The 18,485-nt window shown below is 36.4% G+C and overlaps 1 protein-coding gene across 2 annotated transcripts; it reads right to left on the reverse strand.

The window, feature by feature from the left end:
* Positions 1-684: 684 nt before the first annotated feature.
* On the reverse strand, positions 685-17,279 carry LOC114296724 (propionyl-CoA carboxylase). Of its 2 annotated transcripts, none has more exons than XM_028241046.2 (14): positions 17,064-17,279; positions 15,290-15,343; positions 15,002-15,200; positions 9,846-9,920; positions 9,633-9,734; positions 9,194-9,231; positions 8,862-8,972; positions 8,250-8,364; positions 7,623-7,813; positions 7,396-7,512; positions 4,218-4,298; positions 3,201-3,439; positions 1,985-2,024; positions 685-1,645 (listed from the first exon to the last, which is right to left on the reverse strand). In XM_028241046.2, exons 1-14 carry the CDS (start codon positions 17,244-17,246, stop codon positions 1,073-1,075), a joined length of 2,118 nt encoding a protein of 705 aa, XP_028096847.2. In that variant the 5' UTR covers positions 17,247-17,279; the 3' UTR covers positions 685-1,072. The 2 variants fall into 2 exon arrangements, with proteins under 2 accessions (XP_028096847.2, XP_028096846.2); XM_028241045.2 differs by having other exon boundaries at positions 8,862-8,975.
* Between the last annotated feature and the right edge of the window lie 1,206 nt (positions 17,280-18,485).

Raw genomic sequence — 18,485 nt, forward strand, 5'->3', positions numbered from 1 at the left:
CCTAAAAACCCAAAAATAAAAATAAAAACTATTAAAAAATACAAGGGGAAATTACCCACAGGTCCCATGTGGAACATGTGGACACCATTTAATCCCATAACTTTTTGGGTACACCCAAAAGTCCTTTCCTCCATCTCTCTGATTTTTTCCTCCCTTTTTACGTTTTCTTCTCTCTTTTTTTCTACATTTTTCTCTCACCGTCTTCGTCATAAACGATGGTACAAGTGTTCATGTCTTTCTCCATTGATCAGGGTTCACTGATAACCGCCAACTATCGAAATCAACTCGTGATTTCACTCTCACCGACGGCGAAGATATATATTTCCGACGAAGAAGATGAGTGGATCTACTTAGATCTGATGTAGATCTACTCAGATCTATCAGACCTGAGTAGATCTACATCAGATTTGGCTAGATCTAAACAAAAAATAGTTGTCGGAGTATAATCCTCTCTCTACATCCGCCTTTCTCCTTCGATCTCTTTTTTTTTTCTCTGCTATACACTTCTGTTTTTCTGTTCTAATAGAGAAAATTTTCGAATTCTGAACAAGTAGTTTTCGAGTTTTAGTTACAGGCGGTGAAAACTGTAAAATTTTGCAATTTCAAAATTTTTTTTTGGTGCTGGAATGAATCATGGTTTAAAACTGTAAAATTTGCAGTTTTATAACATTCTTTAGAACTGTAAAATTTTACAGTTTCATAACATATTTTTTAATTTTTTTTTCCGGCAATATTCTAGACATTCCGGTGAGCCTTCGGCGACAGTTAAATGGAAGTCCGACGGTAGTAAGATGTGAACAGTGTCTGTAAATTAAAAAAAAAAAAAAAAAGATTTTTTGGTAACAATTAAAAATGTATTGGACTAATTGGTACAAGTGTTTTGTTTTGAGATTAGCTGGATCTTGAACTTGGTACATGAGACTTATCAGTAAGTTCTCCAAAAAACAATTATCAAACACCACCTTAATTTAAACCGCATAAAAGTTCTCAGAAACTACTCATAATGAAAGTGTCTTCATTAAATTGTGTACAATTGTCAACTGCATTCAATGTGCAGAAACAATACACCTGCTCAAGGAGGCAACGCCACCTGCTGGGACAAAATGACATCAGATATCGTCTTCCCATGCCTGTCAATTCTCCGAGAGCAGTTTACGCCACCATCTAAAATGTTCCGGACCACAACATTCAAAGAATGAATTCCTCTGGCTTCATATATTTCCACTTTAACGTTTTCGTTGACCCATTGGTCTCTCTTAGTGATAGCATCTGAGTCAGGAAATGAGGATGGATTTAAAATAGTCGAAACAACTTCTTTTACCCATTTGCGTGTGATTATCTTCTTCAACCTCTCGATATCTGGTGGAAAATGTGGGATAATCGAGAAGTTCAAGTCGTTTCCTTTGTCTCCGGCTCTGCTATGAGCTATGTTGTAAAGAGGAATCTTTTGGCCGGCCTGAGCAGGAGAGCAGTTGATTCCTGTTAATAGAAACTCTCTGCAATTATTGTATTTGGCTTCCTCTTTTATTGCTGATGAGACTGGCTCGGGCCGAGAATGGGCTGTTGATACATCATCCTGATTATTTGAGTTGCTTATTTTGCTTTGCTTCGAAGAAATGAGCACGTGAACATGTTCACGCGCGACCTGAACGACCAAACTCATGACAGTGAAAGTGTTGTTAATGAAAGGTTTGACTAAAAGCAAATCCAATCAATAAAAACTAACACTAACTAGGGGTGGTTCAAAGTTCAGTTTCAAAATTGTAACACAATATTAGAAATAGATTACAATTTCCAGGGAGTCGAGAAGGGGAAAAGGAAGGGGATGAAAAACAATAAGTTATTCATCATCTTTTTATAACTGAATATGAGTTTATGTGACTGATCATTTCCTCTTCAGAATTAATAATTTATAGCTGCACAGATATATATGTATATATACATATGGAGAGAGAGAGAGAGAGAGAGAGAGAGAGAGACATACAAATCCTTTTTCAAGAATAATCTCTTTCTTGTGTCCAGTGCTGCAGTTTTTAACACAAACAGAAATAGTAAGAGAATAATAAGAAATCTGTTTAGCAACAAAGATCTAATCTGAGTGACACTGAGATCAGCTGTTTCAAATTGTTCATTAAAAAATTATTTAAAAAAAAAACTGAAACCATTGTTATTAATGATGATACTACTTCAAAACCTTGAGAAGTGGAGGAACAATATCACAAAGATGGGGAAAATGTAGATAAATGCTTAGAAAGATGAGCTAAAAAGAACTTAAAGGTTTCACATAAATGAGATACGAAGCCAAGTAATAACTATTATGAGTTTAAGATGTCCAATTAAAAGAACATCAATTCTTGAGGATTAGAACCCAAATTATGGTTGAACTATAACCCAACGGCCTCCATTCTTGATCTATGTCACATGGACTCAGGTATGGGTACTGGTGCAGGTGTGATGCGTGTCCAAGTGTCCGATTCATCAAATTCTCATATCCAATGAGAAAAATATTCATTTTTATTAATATATATATATATATTTTTTTTCCAGGGAGGTGAGGGGTTGCAAAGATTGGGGGAGAGGTTAGGGATGCGGAGGAGGGGCTGCCGGTGATGGGGGGAGGGGCTGCTGGCACTGGACAGGGTGGGAGCAGGGCTGCTGGAGGGATAGAATTACAGGGGAGAGGGAAGGGAGGAAGGGGAAGAAAGAAGGTGATTTTGGTAATTTTATTTCCCATGTCTCTGTAAAAAAAAAATTAGTTACAATGTATGTTGTAATTTTTATTTATTTTTATATGAATTGAAATATTTGTGTGTTCACATTTTATTGCAATTATCACTCATGAATTCAAGTTCATATAAAATTTATAATAAAAATAAAAAAAGAGAGAGCAAAAGAATTTACACTGGTCAGACAAAATTTTGCTTGGAGTTAAAATTGGTTTATCTATACTTTACAATGATTAGCCCATTGAAATTCCTCTTAAGAAAGTCACTATTTTAAACCGTTGTGCCATGAATATAGAAGATTTTTACATAATGGAACACAGATAAAGGGTAGGATCCACCCTTAGTCTCACATCTGTGTCACATTTTGTGAAAATCATCTGTACACTTAAGAGTTACTCTATTTTAAATCACTCATCAGCAGGAAACAGTCAATTTAAGAAATTAAAATGAAAGCAAAAACAGTAAGGAAAAGACCTGATACCACCACCGCCAGCTGGTCCATTTGTGTACAAAGCTGTAAACTCTTTTGTGAATTGGACTGCATGTTCCTTAAGCTCAAATAGCCCATCCATCCGTAGCCTAATATCTTCACAAGACATCCGCAACGTGGTGCTGTTGTTAATGCCGGTTGCTTTAAGGCTATCCAGTCCAATTATATAAGAAATTATCCGGTCGTTAGTACCAGGGTACACTTCTTCCATCCATGATCTTACCTAATAAGATACGAAACAAATATCTGAGCTAAACATGTTATAGGCATTACGCAAACTCTACTGATTAAATGGCCTATCGTCAAACAATCCTTAACCACCATGGATAATAGCACAAATATGCCAACATAGAAGCATAAGAACCTATACCACATTAGATGGAAAATTAACTTCTTTCTAAGCTTGTAAACAAATTATTGTAAAAAAAAATTTGAGAGAGAGAGATAACAAGTATTTGAGACCACCTTCAAAGGATAGCGTCATTATGTCCCTAAAACATTTGATGCCACACTTCTCTCTCAAATGTGTGATCCTCCACCATACATCCTTGAAAACCATGATAAAGATCCATTGTGAAAGTTACCCCAAACACATTCCTCACTCCAAAATCTTACCCTAACCAACTCTCTTCCAGACCCCTACTTGAAAACCTAAATCCTGTAGAAATCAATTAATTCTTGTCTAATGGATTCTAAAGTCCAACCTTATAAATACTCCTCACTTCCTTCAACCACCAATCTTCATCTTCACAGTCATACTTCCAATCTACAACCCCTCTCCACAAGTTCTCTCTCTCTCTCTCCATGGCAAACTACCAAAGCCATTAATGCAAAACACCTTTGTCATCATTGTTAGTGATCCAATCCCAATCCCACCTACATCTTTAGGTTTACAACTTATAGAGAATCACGATTAATTTATCACCACAAATTTAAACAATGATTAAATATCCATTGCCATAAAAAACTAGGAATAACATTAAGGCAATGAGATTATCTACCAGAAATTCAGCAGCTTCAGCACGTTTTACACATTGATATCCCCCATAAGATATCTCTCCCCAGCCTCTCCATCCACGGTCCTGGTACATTACCAATTAAAGAAATTCAATAAGCACAAACAGAAATAGGAGATTGGCTATAATGTTGAACATAATGCTCTCAGACAGAAATTAATATCTAGCAAAATTAATTAATTTAGAACAAAGGAACATAATCTCACCATCACTAAATAGATATTAAATTAATTAGTTTGGCATAAGCACTCAATGACAATATCAAATCACTTAATTAAATATCACAGGAACACAAACTGACTCTGAATAATCACCACAAATATGCTCTTTATCAGCGATTGCAATAATTAATAAACTAAGTGGGTATCTATGAAGCTAAATTAATAAATAAATAAATAAATAAAAAGGAAATGATGAGTGAGAGGGACACAGGTGAGAGGATAATGGTCCCATAGGCTTTTTACGTTGAAAATCCAGAGCAGAAACCAGTAACCAAAATGGTTCCCTGCCTTCTAAGGAGTTGACTAGAGTACAGGTGAAAGAAAACCTATAAGGTATCAAAGTCCACTGTCACATTTGATAAACGAGTAATATTTTATATAGATAATGCATTTGCTCTATGTTATTACCAGTAATTTACTTAGGCCTCGTTTGGCAACCGAACTTTTTAGTCAAAAAGTTACTAAATTAGCTAAAAAGCCAACAACCCATACCAAAAAGTCAAAAATTCTCTTTTCTCTCTGCTTTTTGCACATTTTTTCGTAAAAAGCCAAAAAGTCATCCCAAACATACTAGTTTTTTTTAGCTCATATTTTAGCCAAATAGCCAAAAAGTTACTAAACTAGCCTGTTCCCAAACAAGGCCTTAGAATAGCAATCTTTTGCTCTCTGACATTTTACTTTCACAATTGCGCCAAATAAGAGTTCACTATTAGAGTACTGATTAAATAAACAGATTTAAGGCTAAACTAGAGTGGTTGAGTTAATTTTGAGGATTAAAAAAAGGGTCTGCCAAACTGCATAATACATTTGAGAATTCAACAGCTGCTACTCAGGGTAAAGTAAAAGCAAATTCTTACTAATCAAAAGAGAAATTTATAATAAATAAAATCATATAACCCAAGGGTAAGAAGAGTTGGCTAGCACCAAGCCTTCGAAAGAGGCGTTCATGGATTCAAAACTGTCCTCTTTTAGGCCAACACCCTGCCTGGTATAAATACAGGGATGATTGCTTTGATGCATGTTTGTGGTACCTGACACGTATTGTTGGGTCCAAACAAAAAAAGAAAATCACATATAAGAAGCCAATGACAAGAAAGTTAATAGTCAGAAGAGGGCTCTAAAAGCACAAGGTGGAAACGAATTGAAATATGAAAAAGGCCAGGACTAAATGTTGGTCGGATGTTGCGAGGGGTGGACTAGGTACAGACCTAAATTTCAGTTTGATTACTCAAGCCTGGGTACTCATGCTTGACAGTTTTACCATTGCATCAACCAATGGTCCATGGAAGGGATAGAAACATATAACTAAAACAAATTGTAAGAGTTCTTTGAACCTTATTCCCCATCACAAATTGCTCCAGCCTTATCCAAAAAATAAATAAATAGTTGAAGTAAAACTTGCTCCAGAATCCAGAACTAAGTAACAGAAATGCGGATTGGGAGCAGGAGAGAAAGTACAAAAACATCCTTTCTAAAAATAACTCAAGAACAGGAAAGCCTCTAGAGGTTAGAACGTATATATCTATGTTACCAGAAAACGCTAATACCCTAGCGAATTATGTATTGGTACGCACGTTCCGAAACATGGTACATTTCCATTCTAAAACAATAAATTTAGTATTCCAAAGCAATCCCAAAAGTTTTTTTCAATATATGTCCTTAAATGTTACCTTAGGAGGAAAAAATTCAAATATAACGAACTAAAATCTAATGTGAGTTAAGTTTTGAAAAGACAAAAAATCAAAAAATGGGTCATAATGCTCAAAGAAAATATTACATTTTATTGGATATCTAGTAGTTAAAAAAAAAAAAATTAGACCATAAATTCTTAAGTATAATATATACAAGTCTACCTCTATCGTACCACATTTTAGAACATGTGGCGTACCACGTTCCCATTCTCGTTCCACGTACCGAAACAATCCATGTTCCAGGTAACATAGGTATATATACACAAATTTTAATTGATCAATATATGTTTATTTACTTGTACTGTTTTATGCACCAATGCCTTGCCTTGTAAAAATGTAAATATAATTGCTGCTAACATGAAAAATATATTGTTGAAGCACTAAATGAAAAATACCAAGCAAGTGTCATGTAAATTGAAAGTTAGCCTAATGGTGGAAGGTTAGTACACCTTTTCTCAGGTTTCAAGTTCGATTCTCGGTGAGGCTGCTTTTTTACCCATTTATGTTAAAAAGGCTTACTATGAATATAACAGCAGTACATACACATTGAATTCGGTGTGTGTTAGCCCAATAAAAGTGTGAATATGGCACTCAGAGATTGGTTAGGATTGAATTCAATATAAATAAATACGGATCTGACCCGTTTCTTCACCCAATTCGCTAATTTGTGTGCACTAGAGTGCAATCTGGTCCCTTATTACGCTGATTAGGTGACCTAGCTCCAAAATAATTAAAAGAATATTTAAATGAAGAATAGTTGAGAGTACATTCAGATGAAACAAACATAAAATTTCATGATAGCCCATCTCCCACCAATCTTTCTCATTCAAATGTACAGTTGCAGTGTCATTCATCTACGACAATCATGATAAATCTATGCTCTAACAACGTGAAACACATCCCAATATAATAAATCTATGCAGATGAATTTTTGGTTCGTACACATTCTAATTAAAAAGCAGTCCTGGTTATAAAATAATGCACATTGAGTTAGCCAGACAATTGAAACATTTGCACCATGAAAATGAACATGCGTGTTGGAATATTGGACCACGCAATTAATTGAAAAGAAAACATGAGTACATGGTAACATTCTAAGAGACAAATTTCAGCTGTACTTATGTGCCACTATGCCAACCAGAAAGCATTAGTGGCGAACAGAGAGAAAGAAAGCCAGGAGTGGGGAGAGATGGACATGGAATTGTCCCTTCAATTCTGATTCATGTCTCACTGAAAAATGACATAAATTACCTTTGGAACCAACAGCAACAGTTTATCAGGTACTAGTGAAGCAGATGGCTTTGCTCCAGAACAAAGAATTTTACTGCTTGATAACAGTTGAAATGTAACGTCTTGAAAATCTACTATCTGCTTGAAGTGGAAATTTTTTGAAATTAGTTATGTTTTTTTCTTTCTTTTTGCCTCCAAAAATATCAAGTGGTTTAAGCAGGGAGCATGAATATGCAGAGATAACTCACCACATCTGGGGTAATGTAAGCGCCTGGATCCCCAACCTCATAAAGGAGTTGTTCAGCACAAGTGCTAAAATTTAAAGCCCCACCACTGCCATCTGCCTTTGCTACACATACTTTCCCATCAAAACTCACTTCAGCATAAGGAAGGGACAAATCAAGGAGACATGGGAAAGATATGTCTCGGTATTTATCTCCTACAGTAGAACAAGTATGACAATATGTTCAACAACATACCATGATCTGTCCATAAGAATTTAAGAAAAGTAAAGAAAAAGTTGCACTTCTACCGGGACTTTTATTTCCACACACACAACTTTCTCTCAGTTCACACACCATTTTTCTTTCAGAAGCTGACTTCTGAAGAAACCTAATGGTTTGGAAATCAACTTCCAACGAAACCCAATGGTTCGGAAATCAACTTCCGAACCAAAGATATAGCCAAATCATAAGATCTTGCTCAGAAGTTGATTTCTGAACCATGCAATTTTGTTCATAGGTTGATATCCGAACCAAAAAAAAGTTTGTGAATTGAGATAATGTGGTTGCGGAAATAGAAGAACCCACGTCTATCTTTACAGGCACCCAGTTATACCACTATAAAGTTCAGAAAAAACTAAGATAAAGGCCCACCTGGATGCATAAAATATCCTCCTGTAAGTTGACAACCACATTCTAGCAGGTGGCCAGCCAAAGACCCTTGGGCTAGCAAGTCAAACTCATCCCAGTCCCAACCTAGCTCGTAGACCTAATCATAGGACAATGAGATGATTGAATTTTTTTTCCTGAATTGAAGTAATGTTGAAACAAAATGGATATAATTCTAGTCTTGAATAAGTTCAAAAATATTGTGAAGGATCAAAATTTGTTCCCAACACTGAAGCTTGTAATACAGCAAGTTTTGGAGATAAACTAGAGACATCTTGTAATCCTCGTATTTTTTGGATAGTGGATGGATTATCCAGATGTGCCTAATGTTAACTTCAACTCAAAAGCATACTTGATGTCACGCATGTATGTTAATTGCTGGTAAAACAAAATATGTAGATCCCAAAAGCATACACATGTGCACATATATATAAATAACATGCAAGAAACAGCAGCATAAGCATGGCAGGAAAATACCAATTAACCAACAAAATTTAGAGGAATGCATCAACGTAACAAAGAACTCTCACAAATAAAAAGCACATAGATTTTTGGCAAGAAAAGAAAAGTATGAAGAGAAAAAATAAAACTTCATACCATTGGAGCTAAGAATAAGGAAGCATCAGCCACCCGAGATGTAATAACAACATTTGGCTTGTACTTCTCCAAACATGTGACAATGGGAGAAGCTCCCAGATAAGTGCTAATCTGCTGCATATATTAGACAAAAGACAAGCCCAACTTTTTATAGAAAAAAGGGGAAAGGAAAGGGTGGGAGAAACTAACTGCTCCCACTATACAGGATGCCCATGAAATGTGATGGCAGCACAGAAAAGGAAAGGAATAATACTCAAAGGTGTAGGTAAATGCAGATATTAAGACTGAAACCACATAAATGAAAAGTGAACCTAATAGTAGCAAATTCTTACACCATCCTTGACACCGTCTCTTATGCAAGGATCCAGAGCTGAATATGTGAATCAAATGGAGATGATTGTGAGGTAAGCAAAATACTCTACCTTCAAAAAAGAAAAGGCACAAAATATCCAAATGAAAAGCATTGGCCTGTTTGGTATCGTTTTCTTTATCACGTTTTTGAAAACAAAACAACGAGAAGTTCGAAAACACTCCCCCTTTTTGTGTGAAAACAAGTTTCAGAAATTCAAAATTTAAGTTAAAAGTGTTTCCTAAAACATTGAGTATTTCGAAAGAATATCCCGTAAAAAATTTCTCAAACAGTTTTCCATGTCAGATTCTTTTTTCCTAATAACTGAAACCAAAAAATGAAAACGATTCCAAACGTGTGATTAGCGACCTTGATTGAATAAAAATTATGCAACTCAATGGGAGATGGATATCTGTGAATACCTGATTTTGTGATAGCGAATTGATGGGCCACACCAACAGTAATGCTAATACCTAGGCTGCTTGCTATTTGTAAAACTTTTTCCTGAGCACCAAGCGAGTTCACTTCCAAGGAAAAAAAAAGAAATATCCATACTTATTTAGACAAGCAAAAGGGCGTGTTAACAGCAGATCACCAATTAAAAGCATTAAGCAACTTTTAAATTCCCAGCTTACTTGCACCCATGTTGGTAATTATGCAAGTTCCTTTCTCTACAGCCAAAGGCAAGAGCAAACGCATCCACTCTGCAACTGCAAAACCATTAAAAGTATCAGAAAACAACCCAAAGATTAATGCATGCATTAAACGTGGAAGAAGTTAAAATTTATGTCTATGGTATATCGACATGTTCTACTCATTTCAAAAGCTAAGAGAATAGAAGAAGCATTGAAGACAACTCACATCGAAAAGTGGTTGCGGTCCCTGTAACGGTTGCGGTGGCACAGTTACGGTTGTGGTTACGGAGTGTAAAGGACGTAGCGTAACGATTGTAGTAACCGGAACCATGAGTTTTTTTATTTTTAGCACAATTTAAAAAAAACTTACCAATATGCATTTTTTTTTTCAGAATCACATTTATTGGGATTTAAAATAGATTTTGATCAATTTTTGTTAATTTTTAAGTATGATCCAATATATTTTATATTTTCAAATCACTACAAAATGAGTTTTTACATTTTATTTCAATAGTAAATGACTTTAAGAATAATTGATTTTAAATATCTACAAATTATTTTTGACCAATACCTAAACTTACTAAATAAAAAATATTCATAATTATTATATGAAATGATTATAAAAATAAAAATTGTGCCATAAATAAAATTTGTGTCATAAACAAAAATTATTTTTGAGGCATTTTTTAGAGAACACTTTATAGTAACCAAATAAAATTATTTACAATTAAGTATTAAATGAAATAATTATAAAAATAAAAATTGTTCCATAAACAAAAATTATTTTTGAGCTACTAGTTTTATTATTTTTTTTGAAGACATTTTTTAGACAATAGATTACAATAACAAAATAAAAATATTTTCAATTAAATATTAAATAAAATGATTATAAAAATAAATACAACCACTATTTATATAGTTTTTATTTGGGCAAATTACAAACACTCCCTTGAGATTTGGTGAAAATACAGATTCCCCCTAAGGTTTGAGAAATCACATCCCGCCCCTTGAGGTTTATATTTTCATAACAAATTACCCCCTGAGGTTTTTATTTTCATACAGATTCCCCCCTAATTTTTCCTAATTTGTTATGAAAATTTGACTCTCAGGGGGTAATTTGTAATTTCTCAAACCTCAGGGGGGAATTTGTATTTTTACCAAATCTCGAGGGGGTGTTTGTAATTTGCCCTTTTTATTTTACAAGCTAATGTAATGAAATAAAAATTATAAAGAAAAAAATTCATATAAGATTTTTTTCTTTGAGATTGGATCACTTGAGTATTTATTCTTTTTTTGTAAACTTTTGGTTTTTTTTTTTTTTTTTTGAAAAAATGAAGCTATTCAGAATATTGTAAAAAGGTGTATAACGGTGTGTAACGGTGTGTAACGGACCGTTACGGCCGTTACGGTACTGCTACAACCGCTACATAACACCAAAACGGCTGTTACTCATATGAATTTTGTAAAAATTGATGTATAAAGAGAAATAGAGAATTGTATTATTAATTGATTTATATTGATATCAATTACAATGATTCATGATTCCTATATATAGAAGAGGGTGAGTGTGTAGTAGGTAAGGAGTAGGTGAAGTGGAGGTAGTAGTGGTGTAGTGGGTTAGGTTTAGTGGAGTAGGTGAGGTGGTAGTGGTGTAGTGGGTTAGGTTTAGTGGGTGAAGTAGGTGATAGGTTTTAACAGCCCCCCGCAAACTCAAGGGGGATAGGAACTAACCAACTTGAGTTTGGAGAGAGTAACAAAACAAGAAAATACATAAAAATAAAAGAGGATAGGAGACACTGTATGGTCGTGTCAGACCGTTGGTGAAGACACTGGATGGTGGTGTCATAACGTTGTAGAGGACACTGTATGGGGGTGTCATAACGTTGCAGAGGACACTGTATGGTGGTGTCATAACGGTGTAGAGGACACTGAATGGCGGTGTCAGACCGATGTAGAAGACAGTTTATGGGGTCATGTCGGACCGTTGTAGCAGACAATGTTGTGACAGTTGTTGTGACAGTTTATAGAGTCTTGCTGGACCCTTGTAGAAACTAACCGGAATCAATGTCAGGACAGTTTACAGAGTCTTGTCGGACCCATAAAGGAACTAACCGAAATTAATGTCGGGACAGTTTACAGAGTCTTGTCGGACCCATAAAGGAGCTAACCGGAATCAATGTCGGAACAGTTTACAGAGTCTTGTCGGACCCATGAAGGAGCTAACCGGAATCAATGTCGGGACAATTTACAGAGTCTTGTCGGACCCCTAAAAGTCGCACCCTCAAAAGGTGTGCCCAATCTGTCAAAAGGCGTGCCATCAAAAGGCGTGCCCAATCCATAAAAAGGCGTGCCAGATATGATGGCGAGGCACGTGAGTGCCTTGGCTGGCGCGCCCGTTTGTCGTCTGGCGTCAAGTGTGGCTGCCTCGGCTATTTAACCAAGACGGAGGCTGAGGTTGAGGCAGAAGCTGAGACAGAAAAACTGAGAGAAACCTCTGAAAAATTCTTCCTTTGCTGAGAAAGATACTCTGTAACACTCTGTTGCCCAGAAAAATGGCTTCGTCTTCCCGCGGTCTGCTCACTCTATTTCCCGACCTCAACGAGTCAACAAGAGAGATAACTGGTGCGGTGGCACTGGAACCTCAACCAAGCGCCTCGGAGTTTGCTCCGTTGAACTTTCCGATGCGGTCGGTGGAGCAAAAAATGGCGGTGCAAACTGATATTGAGGCCAATCAGTATACTTTGAAGTCATGTGTGGAGACCATGGCGGCGGTCACAAACCTGTCGCACCGGCTGCAGAGTAGGACAAATGAGGTGCAGCAGTTAAACGCCCAGCTGGCTCTGCTCCAACGCATGTATCAGGATGCGCGAGCAGAGATAAGTGTGCTAAAGGCGGAAAATAAGGAGCTGAAGCGGAAGGCCACCGTGATGTTCCGTTTTGGAGGTCTGCCATATTCTGCAGTGGAGGAGCAGAGAGTAGTGATCATGCCCAGTGGAGTGGGAAATACGGAGGCAACACCGGCAAGGGCCGCCCAGGACGGAGGCAAGAAGAAAAGACCGGCGGCAGAGTAGAGAAGAAAAATCCCGCCTGTGGATGTGGTTGTTTGGTTTGTTTTGTTTTGTGTGGTCGTTGTTTTTTTTTTTTTTTTTTTTTTTGGTGTAAAATTGTGATCGGGGTTGATCCCGGAGAGGAATAAAATATGGTTGGTGTGCAAAGCTATATGGTATGAATGGAATTGGAAAAAGATTAAAAATAATGGGAAAGAAAAATAAAGAAAAGAAATAATAAAAATATATTTGAAATCAAAAATGAAAGATGGGGGAAATAAGGAAAGCGGTTTAGAGAAAAGAAATAAAAATAATGGAGTTGGAAATCAAACGGAGGAGAGATGATTTTTTTTTTTTTTTTTTTTTTTTTTTGGGGCGGTGGATGCAAAGTGAGGAGAGAGAGTGTAAAAGGAGATGATGATGTTTGTTTTAAAAAAAGAAGAGAAAAATAAAAAACAGAATCAATCACTGCTCAAAGAGAGAGTCTGATTGACGGCTTTTGCTGGGTCCCCACCACTTGATGTAAGGTGTCAGATCAATCTTTCTCTCAATACAAAAACCACCAGAATATTCACCTTCATCTTCACCTGTACCATAATTTATGCTGTTGAAGTAATCAGGCCCAGCCATATCGTCATTGTCGGTTTTATTTTCTTGCTTCGTTGATGCTTTCTCTTGCAAGCTCTTATAGGCAGCGGATCGTGACAAGATGCTCATGGCAGACAACGAGGGACTGGACTTCGCCGATGATGTGGAGTCGGTGGCGGAGGAGGAGATCGTAGTTCCGGTGGATGCTACCGCCGAGGGAGTTCTCGACTGGTAAGACGGCGCGATCGGCGATCCAGAGCTCGACGGCGTGGAATGCGACTTCGAACTGGTCGCAAGGTATGGCTTCGCAGTTCGGACGCGGATAGGCGACGCGGAGGTCGGCGCCGTGCATCAGAGCCGGAGAGAGATCTGTGATGGTGAGTGGCTTCGGGAGGTTCTCGATGGGATCTAGCGTTTGGTGGCCGTTAACAGCGGTGATACAGATCTTTGAAAAACATTTTGGATCATCATTGATGGGTCCCGAGTCTGATCAAGATGACAGACCAATGAAAGCAGCTGGGACAGTTGGATATATTGATCCAGAGTACTATGGCGTAAATGTTCTAACAGCAAAGAGTGATGTTGGCGAGGGAGGTGACGAAGAATGAAGGTATGTGTAGAGAATTTTAACGGATTAGGTTGAGGTCCGGCGGGCGGCCAAGGCAAGGTTGCCGCCCGCCGGTGAAGCGAAAAATACGAATTGCTTAACCTTGCTCTGATACCATGTAAAAATTGATGTATAAAGAGAAATAGTGAATTGTATTATTAATTGATTTATATTGATATCAATTACAATGATTCATGATTCCTATATATAGAAGAGGGTGAGTGTGTAGTAGGTAAGGAGTAGGTGAAGTGGAGGTAGTAGTGGTGTAGTGGGTTAGGTTTAGTGGAGTAGGTGAGGTGGTAGTGGTGTAGTGGGTTAGGTTTAGTGGGTGAAGTAGGTGATAGGTTTTAACAAATTTCCGTCACACCGCTATAGCGGCCATAACGGGTGGCGGTAACTACCACAACCGTTACGTAACCATTTTGCGACCGCTTTTAAAACTTTGCGTATAACTATAAAATATGCCCATATACTACAGCTGAAGTGGCACCTGTTTGGTATATGCTGTTAGAAAGAGTATGTATATGTTTAGCTGAAATGTTTTTTTTCAATGTTTTCTAAACTATATGAAGCCAATAAGCAAACAGCAAATCTATGAGTATTTGATCCCAGACACCAAAAATGACTTCTTGTATCAAAATGAATCCAATGAACCCATCATTTACCTGACGTAAAGTAAAAACCAAACCTTCAAGGAAACTAATATCAAGTATTGCTACGGAGAGGAAGCATATATATAAATATTCAGACTAAGAATTTAAAAGTCACAGGATGTCTTGACATAAACTAGTTTCCACTTGGAAGACCTATAAATTTAACCAGTTTGGTTCTTTCGGAAATCAGACAATATATGCATATGTACGAGCAATGCTTTAATGAAATAAAATGAAAATTGAGTAATGGAAACAACATACTACGGGGATCATAACCCTCGCCACCAGCCTCCTCTGCATGGTACAGATCTGCAAGGGTGCGTTCCGCCAGGCATTCAAGGACAATATAGTTCAAGTCAACTCTCTGAAGTAATTTGAGAGCTGCCAATGGCCTATCACCCCCAAACCCAGCTCCACAACCAATGTGAACTTTTTCCCTTCGCATTTGCGGATTTGCCCTCTGAAATCAGTACAATTGTATTCGGTTATTTCTTCTTCTTCTTTTCAGTAGCATATGTAGTTTATAAAAATAAAAAACTAAACCCTAACCTGCCTTAATGGATAACTGCTGATATCGAGATCATCATCGGATTCTTCCAAATTCTGAAATAAAGCATCAGATATCAGGAAATAGAAGTAACCATATTAGTGTCAATCAATTAATGATATGTACACAAAATGTTATGCTAAGGAAGACAAGAAATATGTAAACACTAGACGTGTCATGTACCCTTCAAAATTCAAACAAAGAAATATGTCCATGTTGTTGGTGAGAATGTGTTTCACCATGTACATAGCATTGAAAATTAATTTTTTTTATTTCCCCAAATAGCTTATGTTGGAAAGGAATGTTATTGTAGTACGGGCATCACATAAAATAAGTAATGTCGGTTACCCCCGCAATATATGAAGCAAGTACTTCGACAAACATATCTTACCAGATACTGGTACTCCGTATGGTATTTCTGCATACATATTAGGTACACAAAACATGTACCCAAATTTTTTCCGCCTAATTTTTGTCGTACCTAGGCTAGTATATACCCAAACCATACCTCAAAAAAAAAAATTATTTATGTTTAGCATGATTAAGTTATGGTCTATAAGTTATTTAATATAATGACATCTACTTTTAGTTTATACATTTACTTTTGACATTAAATGTAAATTGTAAGTCGGATCTTAACAAACTAAACCATTTAACTAATTTTTGAATTACTCGACTCCAAATTAAAAAAATATATTTTTATTTTTTTTACAAACATATCCAGACACACCCATACCTTAGTTTTTAAAGATTTTACCATATAGACATACCCATTTCGTATCAATACCAATACCCGTACTTCTAAATTATTTTTTCAACAGCAATGTGTACGCACCAACCCATAATGGATAATATATCATTAAATGCTATTATATAGTTTGTATGAGTTTAATTGTTTGTAACTGAAAACCAATCAGTTAACTTGTCTTGCCTCTGGAAAAGGGGAAAAAAAACTACCCTATATAGAAAGCCCAACTTTCTTTAAGTAGAAACTTCAGCTCCAGTGGACAATCCATTAATCCGAGAACCATACCGAGGGTATTATTAGGCTTAGACTTTCGGAAGTGCTGATACTGCCTCTCCTATCGCGGGTAAACTTTAACTTGATTTTAGGAGTGATTCGGCTTTATGATGACGGTTTCTGGAATAGTTTCCGGTGCAAAAAGAAATTCATACAATATATATATATATATATATGAGTAATTCAAAGGAAAAATAGAAATATTTGATAGGATTCAAAAGCAGAACGGTTCTCTTCCAGTGACCAGATGGGAACTACTACTACTACTGCTGCTGTATTCCTTCCTAAGGTCAGGAATGGCGGGATGAAGAACTGAGAACTCAAAGCAATACTTACTTAAAAGACAAATAGTTAAATAAGGTTATTTGCTTAACACTTATAGGAGGAACCTTTCATTTGCTTCAATCTGATCACGTTAGAAGACGGATATACATAACTGATATAGACCATCTATGCATACTTTTGTGGTAATTTTACAAAGAGATTTCCAACTAGTATATATTCTTCTCAAAAAAAAAAAAAAAAAAAATCGAAAACAAAAAATAGAGTGAATATGTTGCAGCTAATTGATAAGCAATCAACCAATTAAACAACGTTTATTAACTATGCAATTTCATAGTTTATCTTCACATATTCGTCTGTGTTTGTGCATATATATATGTATATGCATAGAATAATAGAAACAATCACACACACTGAAATCGAGCGAATCGTGAATTAATAAGAGAGAAATGAGATTGAATTTGAAATTTTACAGTAGAGGCTGCTGTTGAAGAGGTTGGTTCCTCCTCAACTATACTGTTTTCCGATGATCCTGTTGAAGAATTCGGTCCTTCATCCATACTCTGAAGCCCTCTTCTCTCTCTCTCTCTCTCTCTCTCTCTTCTCACCCTCTCTACAATCTCTACTACGTAACCCTCTTTGACGGGGACGGCCATGGTCAGGGAGGCTGGTATATAAGCATGAACAAAATGACCGTATTGACCTCCATCAAAAGCACCCTTTAAACGTTAATTTATGTCTAAAATTATATAGTAAATAACACATTTACAGTAATATGACAAAAAAAATATTTTATTACATATAATCTCTATATTTAATAAAAACACAAAATGTAATATAATAATATATTTTTTTATGTCATCTGACATTTAATGTGACATTTTTTATTTAAATTTGAACATAAGTTAATTTAAAAGTAAATTGAAAAAAAATTAAAACATGAAAGATTAAAGTAAAAAATGGCCAAGTATAAATGAGACAAAATGTAATTTACTTTTCTCTTTCTCACCATTTTTAAGAGAGGGTGAATATAGTTTGAATTAGTTTGATTTAAAAATAAATTAAATATGAAATCATTACTTATAGTTTCATGAATTTCAAAGTCAAATTAAATTATAGAAATCTTAAAACCAAACTAAGGCATAGTTTGGGAAGTTGGTTTTGGTGGGTTAGGGGCTAAAATAGCCACAAAAAATAAAAATAGACTATTTTAGTCACAAAAAACAAAACATCAAATCCAACCCATAATCATTACACTCATTTCTCACAAAAAAAGTCAAAAAAACCCAAAAGCTCTTCCCAAACCAGGTTTTTTAGCCCCAGACTAAAATAGCCAAAAAGCCAACCCACTTCCCAAACAGAGGCTAAATTGAACCAATGCGGTTCAAATCGATTTTGAATTATGATTTGTAAAAACTTTGACATCATTCACAATAATAAAATATAGTTTACAATCTGTACGGGGGGAGATATTTGTCGTTGTCCGTACTCCTTACGTCCAAGATCCGTGTCTATCCGATCAACCTGAAACACAACGGCGGTGAGCTACCCGGCGATGTGTTGCCGGAAAACCCCTCCAACACTCAAGTTAACACACACTCTGAGAGAGAGAGGGAGAAGGAAGCTCAATCAATGTTAAGTTTCTCTCACAAAAATGATGTTCCATCCTCAGCATAGGGGGCACAGTCACGTTTATATACATTCTGCGCTCACCTCTACGTCCATTTACCCTTTGACGCGTGGACTTGCTCTCCTATCACGCTCTCCCACGTGTCAACGCAAATTCAGCTAAACACCACCTAATCAAACCGCCAAGCGGCATTGGTGCGAATGGACAGCCTGGCGGCACTAACCCAGCCTCCTTCGACCGTGTTACTTAACGAGACAAACAGTGC

This window comes from Camellia sinensis, chromosome 2, assembly GCF_055761805.1.
Source record: "Camellia sinensis isolate YWXY chromosome 2, ASM5576180v1, whole genome shotgun sequence".
NCBI lineage: Eukaryota > Viridiplantae > Streptophyta > Magnoliopsida > Ericales > Theaceae > Camellia > Camellia sinensis.